This window comes from Apostichopus japonicus, chromosome 23, assembly GCF_037975245.1.
Source record: "Apostichopus japonicus isolate 1M-3 chromosome 23, ASM3797524v1, whole genome shotgun sequence".
Lineage (NCBI taxonomy): Eukaryota > Metazoa > Echinodermata > Holothuroidea > Aspidochirotida > Stichopodidae > Apostichopus > Apostichopus japonicus.
The window spans coordinates 6,876,214-6,890,620 of NC_092583.1; the positions used below are offsets into that span (position 1 = coordinate 6,876,214).

The 14,407-nt window shown below is 35.6% G+C and overlaps 1 protein-coding gene across 4 annotated transcripts in view; it reads left to right on the plus strand.

Moving 5' to 3' along the window:
* The window catches only part of LOC139964457 (tensin-1-like), a 196,613-nt gene that overhangs the window by 42,090 nt on the left and 140,116 nt on the right, over positions 1-14,407 (plus strand). Inside the window, exons 1-2 of one of the 4 annotated variants that reach the window (XM_071966025.1) lie at positions 2,482-2,497; positions 6,521-7,183. The exons of the other annotated variants lie outside the window; for them this stretch is intronic. Coding sequence (XP_071822126.1) covers positions 7,040-7,183 — 144 coding nt within the window. The 5' untranslated portion in view covers positions 2,482-2,497; positions 6,521-7,039. Of the gene's footprint in view, positions 1-2,481; positions 2,498-6,520; positions 7,184-14,407 lie in introns of those variants that run through there. 4 annotated transcript variants of the gene reach the window in all.

A 14,407-nucleotide genomic window follows, 5' to 3' on the forward strand; every position in this document is an offset into this window, starting at 1 on the left:
TTGCACTCATGCTGGTACTCACACTATGGGGGACTTCTACCGGTACTTGTTCTCATGCTGTTACTCATACCAAGGGGGACTTCTACTTGTATTTGTACTAATGCTGGTACTCACACCAAGGGGGACTTCTACTGGTACTTGTACTCATGCTGTTACTCATACCAAGGGGGACTTCTACTTGTATGCTGTTACTCATACCAAGGGGGACTTCTACTTATATTTGTACTCGACTTCTACTTGTATTTGTACTCATGCTGGTACTCACACCAAGGGGGACTTCTACTTGTATTTGTACTCATGCTGTTACTCATACCAAGGGGGACTTCTACTGGTACTTGTACTCATGCTGTTACTCATACCAAGGGGGACTTCTACTGGTACTTGTACTCATGCTGTTACTCATACCAAGGGGGACTTCTACTTGTTTGCTGTTACTCATACCAAGGGGGACTTCTACTTGTATTTGTACTCATGCTGTTACTCATACCACGGGGGACTTCTACTGGTACTTGTACTCATGCTGTTACTCATACCAAGGGGGACTTCTACTTGTATGCAAGTAACTCTGGACAAGTTAATGGATTGTATAATGTTAGTACCTGAGATGATGTACCAAGGGGAAGAAGGCAAGAAGCTCCTTTAACACCTCGTACAGTCTGCCTAAGTTCCTGGCTGACACTGAAGCTTAGTCATATCCCAGAGGTAATAATATGGCATGGTTACTTGATAGGTGTCATTGAAACTATATTGATAACCATGAAAATAAAATTGAATGTTCCAGAAAAATATTGTCACATATCTCCACCCACCTGAACATCTGATTCAGACAAACCATGAATATAAAAAGTTAAATCTCACCCAAGATAATCCTTGAACTAGGTTATTTTAAAGGAATAACAATAGTGTTGTGAATGTGAATATTTTTTAATATAAACCAAAAAAAAAAAAAAAAAGGGAAAAAAAATGAAAAGAAAAACAGACTGAATAATGGGAAAGAAAACAAAGTACAAAGACAGGATGAAACATAACCTTTGGCCTACATACATTCATGTCATCCAGGGTTGTCTTTGGTATTTTGATTGTCTAAGTACTTGTTTTGATATTGTGTCCATTGTCAATGCATTCTCAATACACTTTTAATCATAGTTTAACAATGGGAACTTTTCGCTGTATGTTTTTGCCTGGTATGAAGAATCTGCCATACTAGCAAGTTTTAACTTGTTGTGGTAGAGGGGAGGGGGAAGGGGATTGCGGGGGGGGTGGGGAATACCTTGTACAGGTGGTATATTATATTGTCAAAACTTACTGACACCTGCAAAGTTCCAGTAGCAGGAGGGGAAGGCCAGTTTAGAAGGCACAACATTTTCTGGTCTTGTTTCATTGGTTGTGGCAGACTGATTTGTGCAGAACATATATATGGTAAACTTACACAGAACAATGCTTACATAAAATCATGTTAACTTCTATTATACCTCTTTAAGTATAAAGGTTCATTCCTCCAGGGGCAAAAAACACAATGACCTTAACTCATGACCTGCTCTGGGCAATTTCAGAAGTTTCTGAGAATAAATCAAATCCCCTGAGCTTGATAATAATTTCATATTCAGTACTTTATGATCAGTAGGTTTTTGGCAAGCTATCATTTTCGTGAAAATACCGCTGACATAGAGACCCAGAGAAATATCCATTGGAATCTGGGAGGGTATTGTAACTTTTGGTAAGGGATAGTTGTTTACTGTTATTGTTGTATTCAACAGCCAATGTGTTTATTGTAATCAGAAGAAGGCAGAGACGGTATTAAAAGTTAATGTTCACGTTTTTAATAGGAGGTTAATATTTCAAATGTGCTACTAGGCAGGTATGTACAGTATGACATGAACATACCAAAGAACATGGACTACAAGGTATGTAGGTCAGCTGTATACAGCTATTACATGTTCTTGAACTGTGTATAATACAGTAGGTCATTCCACTATATAGGAATGGATATAAATGCTAAGGCTTCCAGCGATATATATATAGATATAGAGAGAGAGTACCTCCTCACTGTTGTATTAGCTGTTGTGCATTATACACGGAGTGATCTATTTAAACAGAGGATGAGTTTTTGCGCATGTGTGCCTTTGGACTGTACACACAAACTCAGCTGAGAAATCCCTGGATCTCATGTAGATAATTAGGATTGGATTTATTCTCTCACTACTCACCTTGGGTGTCCTACTGATAATAACAAGGAAATTAGGTCAACCAGACTAGAAGCAGTATTGTGGCTGTTACCGTGATATTATGGAGAGTGAATGGAGTGCAGTGTTGTTGTATCTGAGCTGTTAATATACATCCTAGTCATAAATTGTAGAATGATTGTGACTGATTGGAATTACAGAACTGTTGTTAATTTGTTAAGTAGTGAATGGATGACAAGCGTTTACTTTACTCAGGTATTGTAGGCTACTATATAAAAACACTGTACTAGATCTGAGAAGGGAATTCCCACTGGGTAAGATTCTCACATTGGATAATTAATTTCTAAATGGGAAATTCAGCTTTTTAATATTCTTAAAAATTTCCATCTGAGGAGGAAACTGTGATGGATTGTGAAGGTGACAAAAGTTTTGGTATCTAGGGATTTTAAAGGTGGTATACCATGATAAATAAGGTCATCGTTTTTTTTAAAACTTTTAACTAGCAATAAACACCTTTAACTTTGGTCAATCATAATTTTAAACTCATTAATCATGTGTTTTTAAGATGATTGCACATTAGTAATGTATATATACTTTGATGTAGCTTATAGTTGACATATTCTAGTGTTCTATTTAATAGGCAATAGTGTAATACAATGCAACTATCAATTTTCACATGCAAAAACGCCTTTAACTTTGGTCAATCATAATTTCAAGTTCATTAATCATGTGATTTGATGATTGTACATTATATACTTTGATGTAGCTTATAGTTGACGTATTCTAGTGTTCTATTTAATAGGCAATAGTGTAATACAATGCAATTATGAATTTTCACCTGCTAAGTTTGGCTATTTAAAACAGTTTTGTGCATTCGGACACCAATTTTTGGAAAGTTTCACCAAACATTCATAGCATAACCACATATAACTTTACATGTACACAATTAAACCTAAGGCATACCTGTAATATTTTCCCACCTATTGAACATTAGCAAGATCATAATTCATCTTTCTATTCCATGCCTGGACACCTTTTTATCACAGTAGTATTATTCCTAAACAATTTAGGTGTATTGAAATCATTCAATATTTGGACAATTAGACACAAAACTATAAATTTCTTAATATTGACAAGAAGTGTTGCTAAGGTCTATATGTTGAGTGTTTAGTTTAACTTTAAATATGTTCAATATTACATCATGATCGCTGTAGATTACCACATGTTCTGTACAGTCTACCAGTATATCAGGAACATATATCCTGTTGTGACTTCAATAGTATTAACAGCTATTTAGTCAGTTGATTCATGTTCTGTCCAGAATTTAATATTGAACAGACTGTTATCCTTTCCCACATTCTTTCCCTCTTGTATAAATAAATCATTGCCTACACATATTGTGTCAGGGTTTCAGTGTGTAAATTTGTATAGAATACCGAGATTGTCAGCTGGTGGAATGGGGTATTGTTGAGGGAACTATATTTGCAGTAGGTAGTACCTTGGTTAGTTGGTCATGGCAGTCTGAGATCATCTCAGGGATGGTCAGTTATATAATATATTGTGGGTTTACTTGCCTTCTATAGCTGGTATCTGTCTAGTCACTGCATGATGTAGTGCAATTCTCTAAGTAGATAATATGGTCAAATGTTCATTTTATGGTCTGATGATAGTGCTAGCTGATAATTAGCATTGTTCATGTAGAGCTGTCAGCTTTCCAAAGGTGTCAATAGAGGGCACTGTCTTGTAGATCATAATTGCATAATTATCACAGCAATGATTTTCACAAGGGCTAGGTTACGTATAAGTTGTTGCTGTCAACATTGATGAACATTGGCTTGGCTCTTCAGGTCCTCCAAATCAAAAAGCTGTTTCAGTTTGCTTGTTTCAAATGATCTCCTTCGGGCATAAGTTAAGTATAAACTCTATATTGACAACAAAAGAAGGGTAAAATGCTTCGATTGTCGTCCTATGATTGCATAAATGTTAATACCTGCTGACTTTATTGCTCCTGGCCTCTTTGAAATAAACCTAAGGTTTGTTTGTTTTTTACTCATAATAGCTGATACCATAAATAGTTATACAAGACTAAACTATTTACCCGTCGTCGTCGTATAAGCTTACGATACTCTGAGGTTGTGATATGGCAAGGCAGTTATTTACATCCATCTTTGGAAGTAACTTGGGAACATCTCTTCTTTGTTGATTGAAAGCCACCAACTTTTGGAAATAGTTCCCTGCATGAGGACTAACTGGATTGGGGTATTCTTGTTTGTGAAAGTTCAGATTTAAATTGGCATCCAGCTGTGCTTTGCCTTATGGCATGGTGCAAAATCTGAAGATGTCATGAGAAACCGTTAGCTTTTCCTACATTGGGCTCGAACAAGCGATTCTATAAAACTGCGCTCCTCAGGAACTGTAGTATCTGCCGTACAGCTTTAGTTTAGAGACGAATGAAAACAGAGAACACTGGATCCAGCAGTTTTCAGCTGCTTTTCTTGTAACAAAAGTGCTAAATAGGAAAAATGGAACAAATTTGATGGACCATACGAAGCAGTTAGTATCTGGCTTTTCTTTCAGCTTTTACCCAAAGTGATTCTTTTGTTCTAACTCGTGTGGAAGTGTGTCTTGAAACAAAGGGAATGAGTGGAAGGTATAGCTACTGTTTAGTACATGCGGTGTCTTGTGGTGATACTGTATATGAGCTTTATGTAAAATGTTCTGGTTTTCATCTTCAGTATATTTTCAAGTAGTGAGTAGGTTAAGGAACCTGTAACATATGTCATCAGTCCTCATTTAGTTTAATGACATATATATATATATATATGTAGCTCTAGCTAATGCCTGTGATAGATTAGGGACAAAGTTCTGGTCTAAGCCTGTGATGATGTATTTACTTGTAAAGAAATGTAAATATTGTACAGCCTTTCATATCTACTACTATACTTAGGGTTATCTCATTTTCAGAATTAATCTTCTTCTACCTTTTGCAGTCTAAAGAAGTTTTTAAGTTAGTGGTTTTACTCTGGTGTTTTTATTGAGCAAATCTGATGTCAAATTTGTTGCCAAACACCTCATTAGCAAAAGAAATTTGTGTAAACGGATCTCCAATTGACACTCTGTTCAATGGATGTTTCGGTAACATGCTTACTGATCATGTAAACAAACAATAAAACAGCAGAGGGCAGACAAGTACGATTGAAATATTTAGTCTTTATTCAAGCTCTCAAACCTAGGTATGAAATATGAATACCATGCCTGTATCAATTAGTTGTACTCAATCAGGAATTGTTATGTGAACAAAGAATCTATACTTATATAATAGTTATGCAAGGCTATATTATAGGAGAGAGTGTTATTAAGAAGTGAGTTTGGAATTCCTGGCTATTTTTGGGATATCAATGCACCCTGCACTCAATGTGATATTGAGTTATGTCAATTGTGTCAATTTCTGTATAACTCATAGTACTGAGTAGTGTGAATCAGGATTTTAAAAATGTCTGTCCCTGAGACATGTTTAGATATACTTATTTCTATCAGTACAGTGAGTATACATATATGCATGAGCTTGCCTACCATTCATACTGTAACAGTAACAGAAGTGTCTGTGTGACAAAAACGTGTCAGAATTAATCAGAATCATTTAACTACTTGCTAATTAGTTATGTAATATTGCATTGAAACAACCAGAAAATGCTTTTCATACAGTACATTTCAAACAGTACAGCAAGTGTATCTTAAACTAATATTTACCCATCGTCCTATAAGGTTCCTGCTGAATTTGGACTGTAACTAACTCTCAGTGGATTTTTTTCATAGTAATTCCTGTACATTATCTTGAGTCTTACAGTATTGCAATTGACACCTTCATAGCTAAATATCTACAAGCAAGGAACAAAGTACACAGTGACCTTAGATTTCCATAAGGTCTTTAAGACTTAGCACACGCTCCCCCATGCCTCTGCAAGTGGCAAAATTTTCAATTCATTCATAAGAAAAAAAAATACGAGAAAAGACTAAAATGACTGATATTGGTTTCCCAATATTGGTGTAATCTTGCTCTGCTATTGCAAAGAGGATTTCTGAGTGGAAAAGTCATATATTCAATTGCCTGTCTCAGGTTATTGCGGCAAGATTTAAAAGTGCCATGTTGTTTCTAATGCAACAGCATCCCAGTGTTTTGAATAACACCGGTCCTTTTGTAGTTACTGTTGTTGATAAACAGATACTTGTATTAAAGATTGGTTAAGGAACATCTCAAGTTTCACTGCCCAAAAAATTCCTTTGCAACATGACCTCAAACTTATTTACCCCATTTTTTTTTTTTTCACGTACTGCAGTAATTTGGTATTTCTAATACTCTCTTCATCTGTGTTATGTGATATCATCCTCTCTCGCACGGAGCATTGCGTGCCTAAGCAATCGTTTCATCCTCATCATCATCATCTCGGAGTAAGAACCTCGCAAGCAGTGGCTGCAGAAGTAGCCAAGGCCAGTTAGTACACTGTACTATCTAGTCAGACTTCACAGAGTCAAAATAAAGCCCTAGGAGATAAACAAAGCAATGGTTAAAATTAATATCCGAAGGTGAAACGGAGGGAGTTGAGGAAACTCATTTTAAGAGGATGGCATTATTATCCCCGAGGCTGGTATTTTTCTTGTTTGTTTCATCTACTCGTCATCATATGTTTGCTTGTAGGCTCTGTATCGCTGGATGTCGCTAATTCTATAAGATGATGTACTTTAGCCCTTTATGTGATTTGAAATGATGTCATTGGAGTCAGTATCAACTACCTCATTCTCTGGAATATTGTGCAATATTTGACAGTATTTTTAACAACAGTATTTATGACAACAGTATGGATCTGGACTCTGCTATTAAGGAACTTCATTCCCTGTCTTCTTCTCCCAAGAAGACGGTGCGTTTTGCACCGGATGTTGAGCAATTCTTCACATTAACACCGACACATTGGAAGGATGGTGTCAGGGAGACCGATTTACAGGTAAGACATTTTAACGATAAACAAGTAGAGTATAGACTTTGGTGCCACCTGGTCAAGAACATTGGACAGGCCATGAAGTTGATAAGAAAAAAGGTCAGAAAAAAAAGAGGTTGATTTTCATAAAAGTACCATGGAGAATTGATATTAGTAGTAGAGAAATGAACACAGGAATATGTCAAAAGACCAAATAAGTAGTAGATTCATACAAGGAAGTTTTTCTCAAAGTTTAATAAAATGCATGAAAAAGTTATCAGTGCTATACGAAAGACTTTTCATTCTTTGTGTAGTATTTGGTTGCACTTTTTTCTTCATTTTAGGTTGTATGATATGTCACAATGGGTAGGGGAGGGGTGTGTGTGGGGGTATGTGGGGGGGGTTATTCAATGATTATGGTTTTCATCCTGATTATCCTCATTATGCCAATGAACATCAGGATGAATGAGAGATTGCAGAATAAACCCTAATGATGAGACTTAAAGTCTGGTGATCTTTATTTGGTATTGAGATTGTAGAAAAGTTATCAACAGCCAAAATAATATGCATCTTGTTCAAGCTACATAGTGATTACATTACCTGCAGAATGACAGTTAGATGAGAGTAAATGTGCTTTCATACTGTATATATATATCACTGTTATTCTCCACTGTGGGTATATTGCCAGGAAGCTTCTATCTCAGGACCAAGTCAGCAGCTCCCTGAAATTGTAGGGTGTTGTTAGGCCAACTGTATGTGATAGTTGTTAGGCTCATGGTAAGGGGCCATTTTGATCACATGTCACTTACTTCATACTCATTAAGTACAGATGGATTCTGCCCTCTAGTCTTCCATAACTACATTTATAAAGCAACAGTAGATAACTTTTATGTAAAATATAACGATGACAGTCTGTAGATTTTTAAGTTTGTTATTTTTGTTGTTGTGGTGACTATCCTAATCTGTGTATAGTCATAACAGTCTGAAGGTGTGGTTGTGTATTTATATGTAACACATCTCATATAAAGAAAGTATCTTGAAAAGGATAACATGGATTGCCTCTTTCTTGACAATGTATAGTATAGTACATGTTCCATAATGAGTTAGAAGAACCTGGGTCCTTTCCTTGTTGTGTTGGTGAAGGGTCATTTCAGGTCACAATGCCAAATGTGAACATCTTGTAGATGTAATATATCAGATAATGAAGCAATATTGATTCAGAGTATTTACATTAGTGACATAGCCTCCAAATGATGTAAAAAGGATGGTTTTGTCATGGGCGTAACCCACTCCACCTATTGTTTTTGGGTGGAGGTCAGAGGCTTCAATATGTAGAACTTTGTGAACAATTTTACAAATAGGAAGGACAGCTCAAAGTGATTAAACACTGGGCTTGGGAAGACCTGAGTCCAAAGTGAGCATGAATTTTGTGATTACTTTTGGACAGTATAAGTTTTGGATTGCAATTAATCTCAAGAGATGGATATGTACTTGAGTACAAGATATCAATTCTGGTGGAGGTCAAATGTCATTTGATGTCAGTAGTTGTAAAAATGTGGAAAATGTTTAAAAAGATATTGCACAAAGGACAACTTGCAAGTATGTCATATATGTACAAAACTCCTAACTTACTCTGGCAGTTCTTGCCTTAGATGGTAAACTTACTTGACACAGGTATTGACTTTGTTAGTCAAAAATGTATTTAAGGTAACCTGTGCAATTTTTCTGTGCTACAATAACACCTATGCACCAACATGGTGTAACTTCTTAAGAATGTTATTGACGCACCTTGTTCTTGTTTGGGTAAATATTGTGTGTGGAAGATAGCCTATGATTAATTCCTTAACAAATCACTTTTATATAAAAGGAGTAATGGGCATTCTGTTTGTGGTTTGTTTAGTGTTGTTCAAGCCAAGCTAAGTTTAAATTCCCTGATTAGGTGGGCTTCAGTGACAATAGTGGAGAGCCATAAATGACACTGATATTAAAAATCACATGCAAGAATCTAGGTGATAAAGTATATGTCTGCTCTCTTCAAATATATCTTGTCATGATCACGTGGAAAAATACCTGTCTTGTGTACATAGGTAACTATACACATCTCTGCATTTTTGTTGCTAACTTTATCATTTTAATAGCAAAGCATTCTGTTGCAATATATGTAAATTATGATCTGTTTGATATCAAATAATGCATGTGGTGGTCATCATGCACTGCCATTTTACAGTTATAATTTTCTGATTAATAATTCCAAGTCTTGAATGGAAGGATATGTAAACTGAAGTTGTAATAAATCGGAGAGTTTAATCATCTTAAATTAGTGTATATTGGTACAGTATTACAAAGGGGTGATGTACGTGTGGCACTTGATGTATTATCACTTAATGAAAAGGTCAAATGCATCAAACAAACCCAGATACAATTTATTTGTTTACTTTCTATCAGTAACTATCTAACTACAAGATTAAAAGTCAATTTCAGTGAAGGAGCCTGTGTAAGAGCTGAAGTCTCAAGATCAAATAACGTAATAACAACACAGGTTTATTGATGTTTGTAAAGCTTATGTAATTAGGGTATATTTCAGCTGTATCATAACACAGTGAACCTAATAACTATACAGATCTGTAAATCCTGCATGCTTCAAGTCAATTGTGAATTATCTAAAATGAAGTAATATTCTAATTTGAAGATGCATTTTGTGACAAAGATATTGCACCCCTCAAGTTTTTTAAATGAACAATATTAATGCATTTAATTTAACTTGTGGCTTGGAAGACAAATTGTATATTGAAGGGGAAGGGGTAAGCATAGAGTTTCATACTTAATATACAGATCCAGATCAGTGTTAGAACTGCTGTACTTATCATGTGAAGACTGGTTATATAGTCTGAGAGTCATTTGTATGCAGTGTTACCTCAAATATTCTCATATAAAAAGTTATCACTAAGCCTGTTTACTCCTAATAGGGCTGCTTATTGGTTCAAGTCATATTCGTGCATGTCATGATCTGTCTCAGCGTTATCATAGAATCTTTAACTTACTGTAAATGTCATAGATTTGTTTGTGATGAACAAATCCCATAAACAGATAAGGAACACTTGCTCCATTTGTGAGATACTGTGGTTTGAATGTCATATAATGGAGCTGCCATTTTGTCAGTGTGTGTTGGTATACTTCATAGTGACACTAGGAGGAGAAGCCTTACACATTCTCTTTGTATATTCTTTCCATATTTTGCAATGTGACTGTAAGCAGTGTAGACACTGAAACCGATGCCAGTATTAGGTCATCTCAAGAACTTCAGCATTTGTTAAAAATCATCTCCATTTACACAAACCATGAACATTGTAATAAAGAAGAAAACCATTCTTCCAGTATACAGTATGTGAAAGCTGTGACATCTTGTGTGTGAGAACATTTAAAACATTTCCAAAATGGAGCAAGATGGTTGGGTTTGTTTCTTCTGTAGTTGTATTTATAAATGCAAGCCAATGAAAAGTCTTTTTACCTGCATTTGTTGTTGGGTAGAATGCACTGTGACAGTCTGACCGATCCGTTTACTATTGACAGATAATTGGATAGCCCACAATCTATTAACGAAATGTTATGTGCTGATGCCATTTTAATACTCTAAATTCAGCGAGCTAGTAAAGGATTAATTGAATTAAAAAAGATATGGAAAGAAAAAAAGGTTCCATAAATTCACTGTAATAATTTTCATTGGCAAAACTTTGAAGTTTTGATTACTGTCATAATTCTTGTTGCAATCTCTGTGTGTTCTAATTAGTTACAGGTATCATTGCCAGGTACATAATCCTTCCTTTTAAGGTCCTGTGTGGTAACACCAGATTGTGATGAAGTCAACACAGAATACAACTTTAAGCCAGAATAGATAACTTTAAGCCAGAATAGATACTGTACCAGGAAGCCTAAGTGAGGTCTATATATCTAGTCATTGGATGTACATTACTAAATGGCAACACTTGAAAGTGTTACTAACTAAATCATTGGATGTACAGTACTAAATGGCAACACTTGAAAGTGTTACTAGTGATAAATCATTGGATGTACAGTACTATATATGGCAACACTTGAAATTGTTACTAGTACTAAATCATTGGATGTACAGTACTATATATGGCAACACTTGAAAGTGTTACTAACTAAATCATTGGATGTACAGTACTATATGGCAACACTTGAAAGCGTTACTAGTATTAAATCATTGGATGTACATTACTAAATGGCAACACTTGAAAGTGTTACTAGTGATAAATCATTGGATGTACAGTACTATATGGCAACACTTGAAAGTGTTACTAGTACTAAATCATTGGATGTACAGTACTATATATGGCAACACTTGAAAGTTACTAGTACTAAATCATTGGATGTACAGCACTATATGGCAACACTTGAAAGTGTTACTAGTGATAAATCATTGGATGTACAGTACTATATATGGCAACACTTGAAATTGTTACTAGTACTAAATCATTGGATGTACAGTACTATATATGGCAACACTTGAAAGTGTTACTAGTACTAAATCATTGGATGTACAGCACTATATGGCAACACTTGAAAGTGTTACTAGTACTAAATCATTGGATGTACAGTACTATATGGCAACACTTGAAAGTGTTTAATACTAGTTCTAAATCATTGGATGTACAGTACTATATATGGCAACACTTGAAAGTGTTACTAGTACTAAATCAGTATGATTGACTTGCATATCCATCCACAATGGTTGCTTCAATTATGTACTCTGGTCCAGCAGCTCTGTGGCTGGTATTTATAACCACAGACTTGTGAGTTAACTATGGTTGGATCTGACAACTTGACCAGCTTCTTAAACAGGCCAAACATTTATCCTAGTGCATACATATTGATTTATTACTTTAAATTCTAACAGCAAAGTTGGTGTTTGTTACAACAGAAACCTGCTAGTCTCATTGTTTAAAGGCTTAGATTTTAAAGCCTACTTTACTCATTTTTTGCAAATGTGCTATTTATCTATGGGGAATAAAAGTGCCTGATCGTATTGGACTTGAGCTATTTGAATTAAAAGACTGTATAAAACAATACTAGGTCTAGTGAATTTATTTTGCAAGTTGCAATTTTTCGCGCTAACTACAATCTTTGTTTGACTTCTTAGTCACTGTTTTCTTTCCAACTGTGCATAATTACTTTGTGAATTTAGTGGTTTGCAATTTTTCCATCTGATTGATGCAGGCGCTCCATCAAGTTAATAAATAAGTTCAGAGTAATACACATTGATAAAACATTCCTAGTAAGTAATTGCAACGTAGTCTTTTATTTGTCTATTTATTCATACCTGAGTAAACTTCATAAGTCTACTGTGTGAATTGTTTGCTCTGGCTAGTATAATTTCTCTGAGATACTGCTGTGTTTTGTTAGCCAACGGTCTATTTGTATATTTTCAGTTTTCATTTTCAAACTCCCTGGAAGCAGATCGATATTTGCATTACTTGTTTACTTTTCTTGACAGTTAAGTCCTTGGAATCTGGCATTCTGGGAGGAAGGTCTGTAATATCAGGAATTTTGCCATCTCAGGGATACTTTTGAAACCAAGTGTGAGATTATTGAGTAACCTTAAATGCTCATGTAAATTTATTCCATAAAATGTTTTGATTTCTGTAGTACATCAACAATTCTCCCCTTGAGAGATGTCTTGTTGAAGCAGTGATTACTGTTAAATCAGACCTTACTTTTAGTATGTAGTCACTTATTCTCTGCAGTGTTGTAGCACTCATGGTTTGTACAGCCTTTAATCGTAAATGTTTAAAGGATACATCAGAGACAGAGATGGGTGGATGGGGTGGGATAGGGTGGGAGAGGGTTGGGGGAGGGATGGGCCGATGAGAGCAGGAGGAGTGGGGTCTATTTAAACATTTGAAAATACAAGGTGTGGACTACAGGATGCTCTTGTGGCGGTTCTGAAACTTACCCAAAGCAGTTTGTTTTTGGTGAAATAAATGTCCTTGCAATCAAAGCTGGAAGGAATTAATCAGAGTTACCCTTGTGTACACATCAGTACCCTGATTTACCCCCCCCCCCCCCCTTACCATATACATCTGTTGATGTGTTGGAACAATTTTATTCTCCAGAACAACGGCTAGCATACTGTGAGAGAAACATCAAAATTTACCATCGTAAATTTCATGAATTTATAAATGTTACAGATCAGTTTTCTGTTTTGCCTTGAGATACACTTGAAATATTCTGACATCCTGTTTCAATTTTTAGGATGATGTCATTATTTTTACTGAAGTGTCATCTTTTATTTTATCGCTGATAAAAAGTACCAAAGAAAAGGCAGTATGGTTTCACTTTCACATCGTTATTCTGAGTAATTCAAAAACCATTTGTACATATTGCAGTTTTGAAGTGGGCACTTGTATAAAAACCATAGCTTAAAACTGCCTTTATATCTAAAGTAATGGTTACAGTTTATATGTAGACTGCTGTAAAGTGGTTCCGGGTAGATTGTCCTAAGCTTGCATTGCTGTAAATTGGTGAGTTTATCCATGGCATTACAGAGACACTGTGATTTCAGATTTCCTTCGGTTCAAAGAGCGCGGTCAAGGGTAGTATCTGAAAGGATATTAATAATCCTCCCAGTTTGAGGTGGATAAAATTTTGGTATATGCGTAATTGGTGGATTCAGAGACCGTTCACACTATGTTGATCTGTAACATAGACATGCCTTTTATTTGACCACTTGCATGCACAATTAACCAAACTTTATAGGTAAAGAATGACAACTACAAACAAAACTCCTTGGCACTCTTGCTTTATCATTAAAATCAGCCTTGTGTTAACTCTTTGGAAAGATAAACTAATCAACCATTCACCCACAACATCTAAAAGGTTATAGCATTGACATGCCAATTGTTTCAAGAATCATAACAAACTCATGCCAGCAATAAACATTTGAAGGTGACTGCCATCAATAGAAACTGTGTGCTCCTAACCAATATCAGCAAGTCCTGTTAACCTCAACGAATGGTATGAATTTAAAACTCATCATTATCCAATTGATATTAATATCAATCAGGACAGCCATTCCAAAATCACTCCGACATTTGAGCATAACATCTTCTAGCTGTAACTGCTATCATGATTGGTCTATAGGCGGCCCAAGGTCTACATTGGACATGCTGTAGTCTATTCTTAACATGACTGTAGCTACAACACTCAGCAGTTTGCCAGGTTGAATTCATG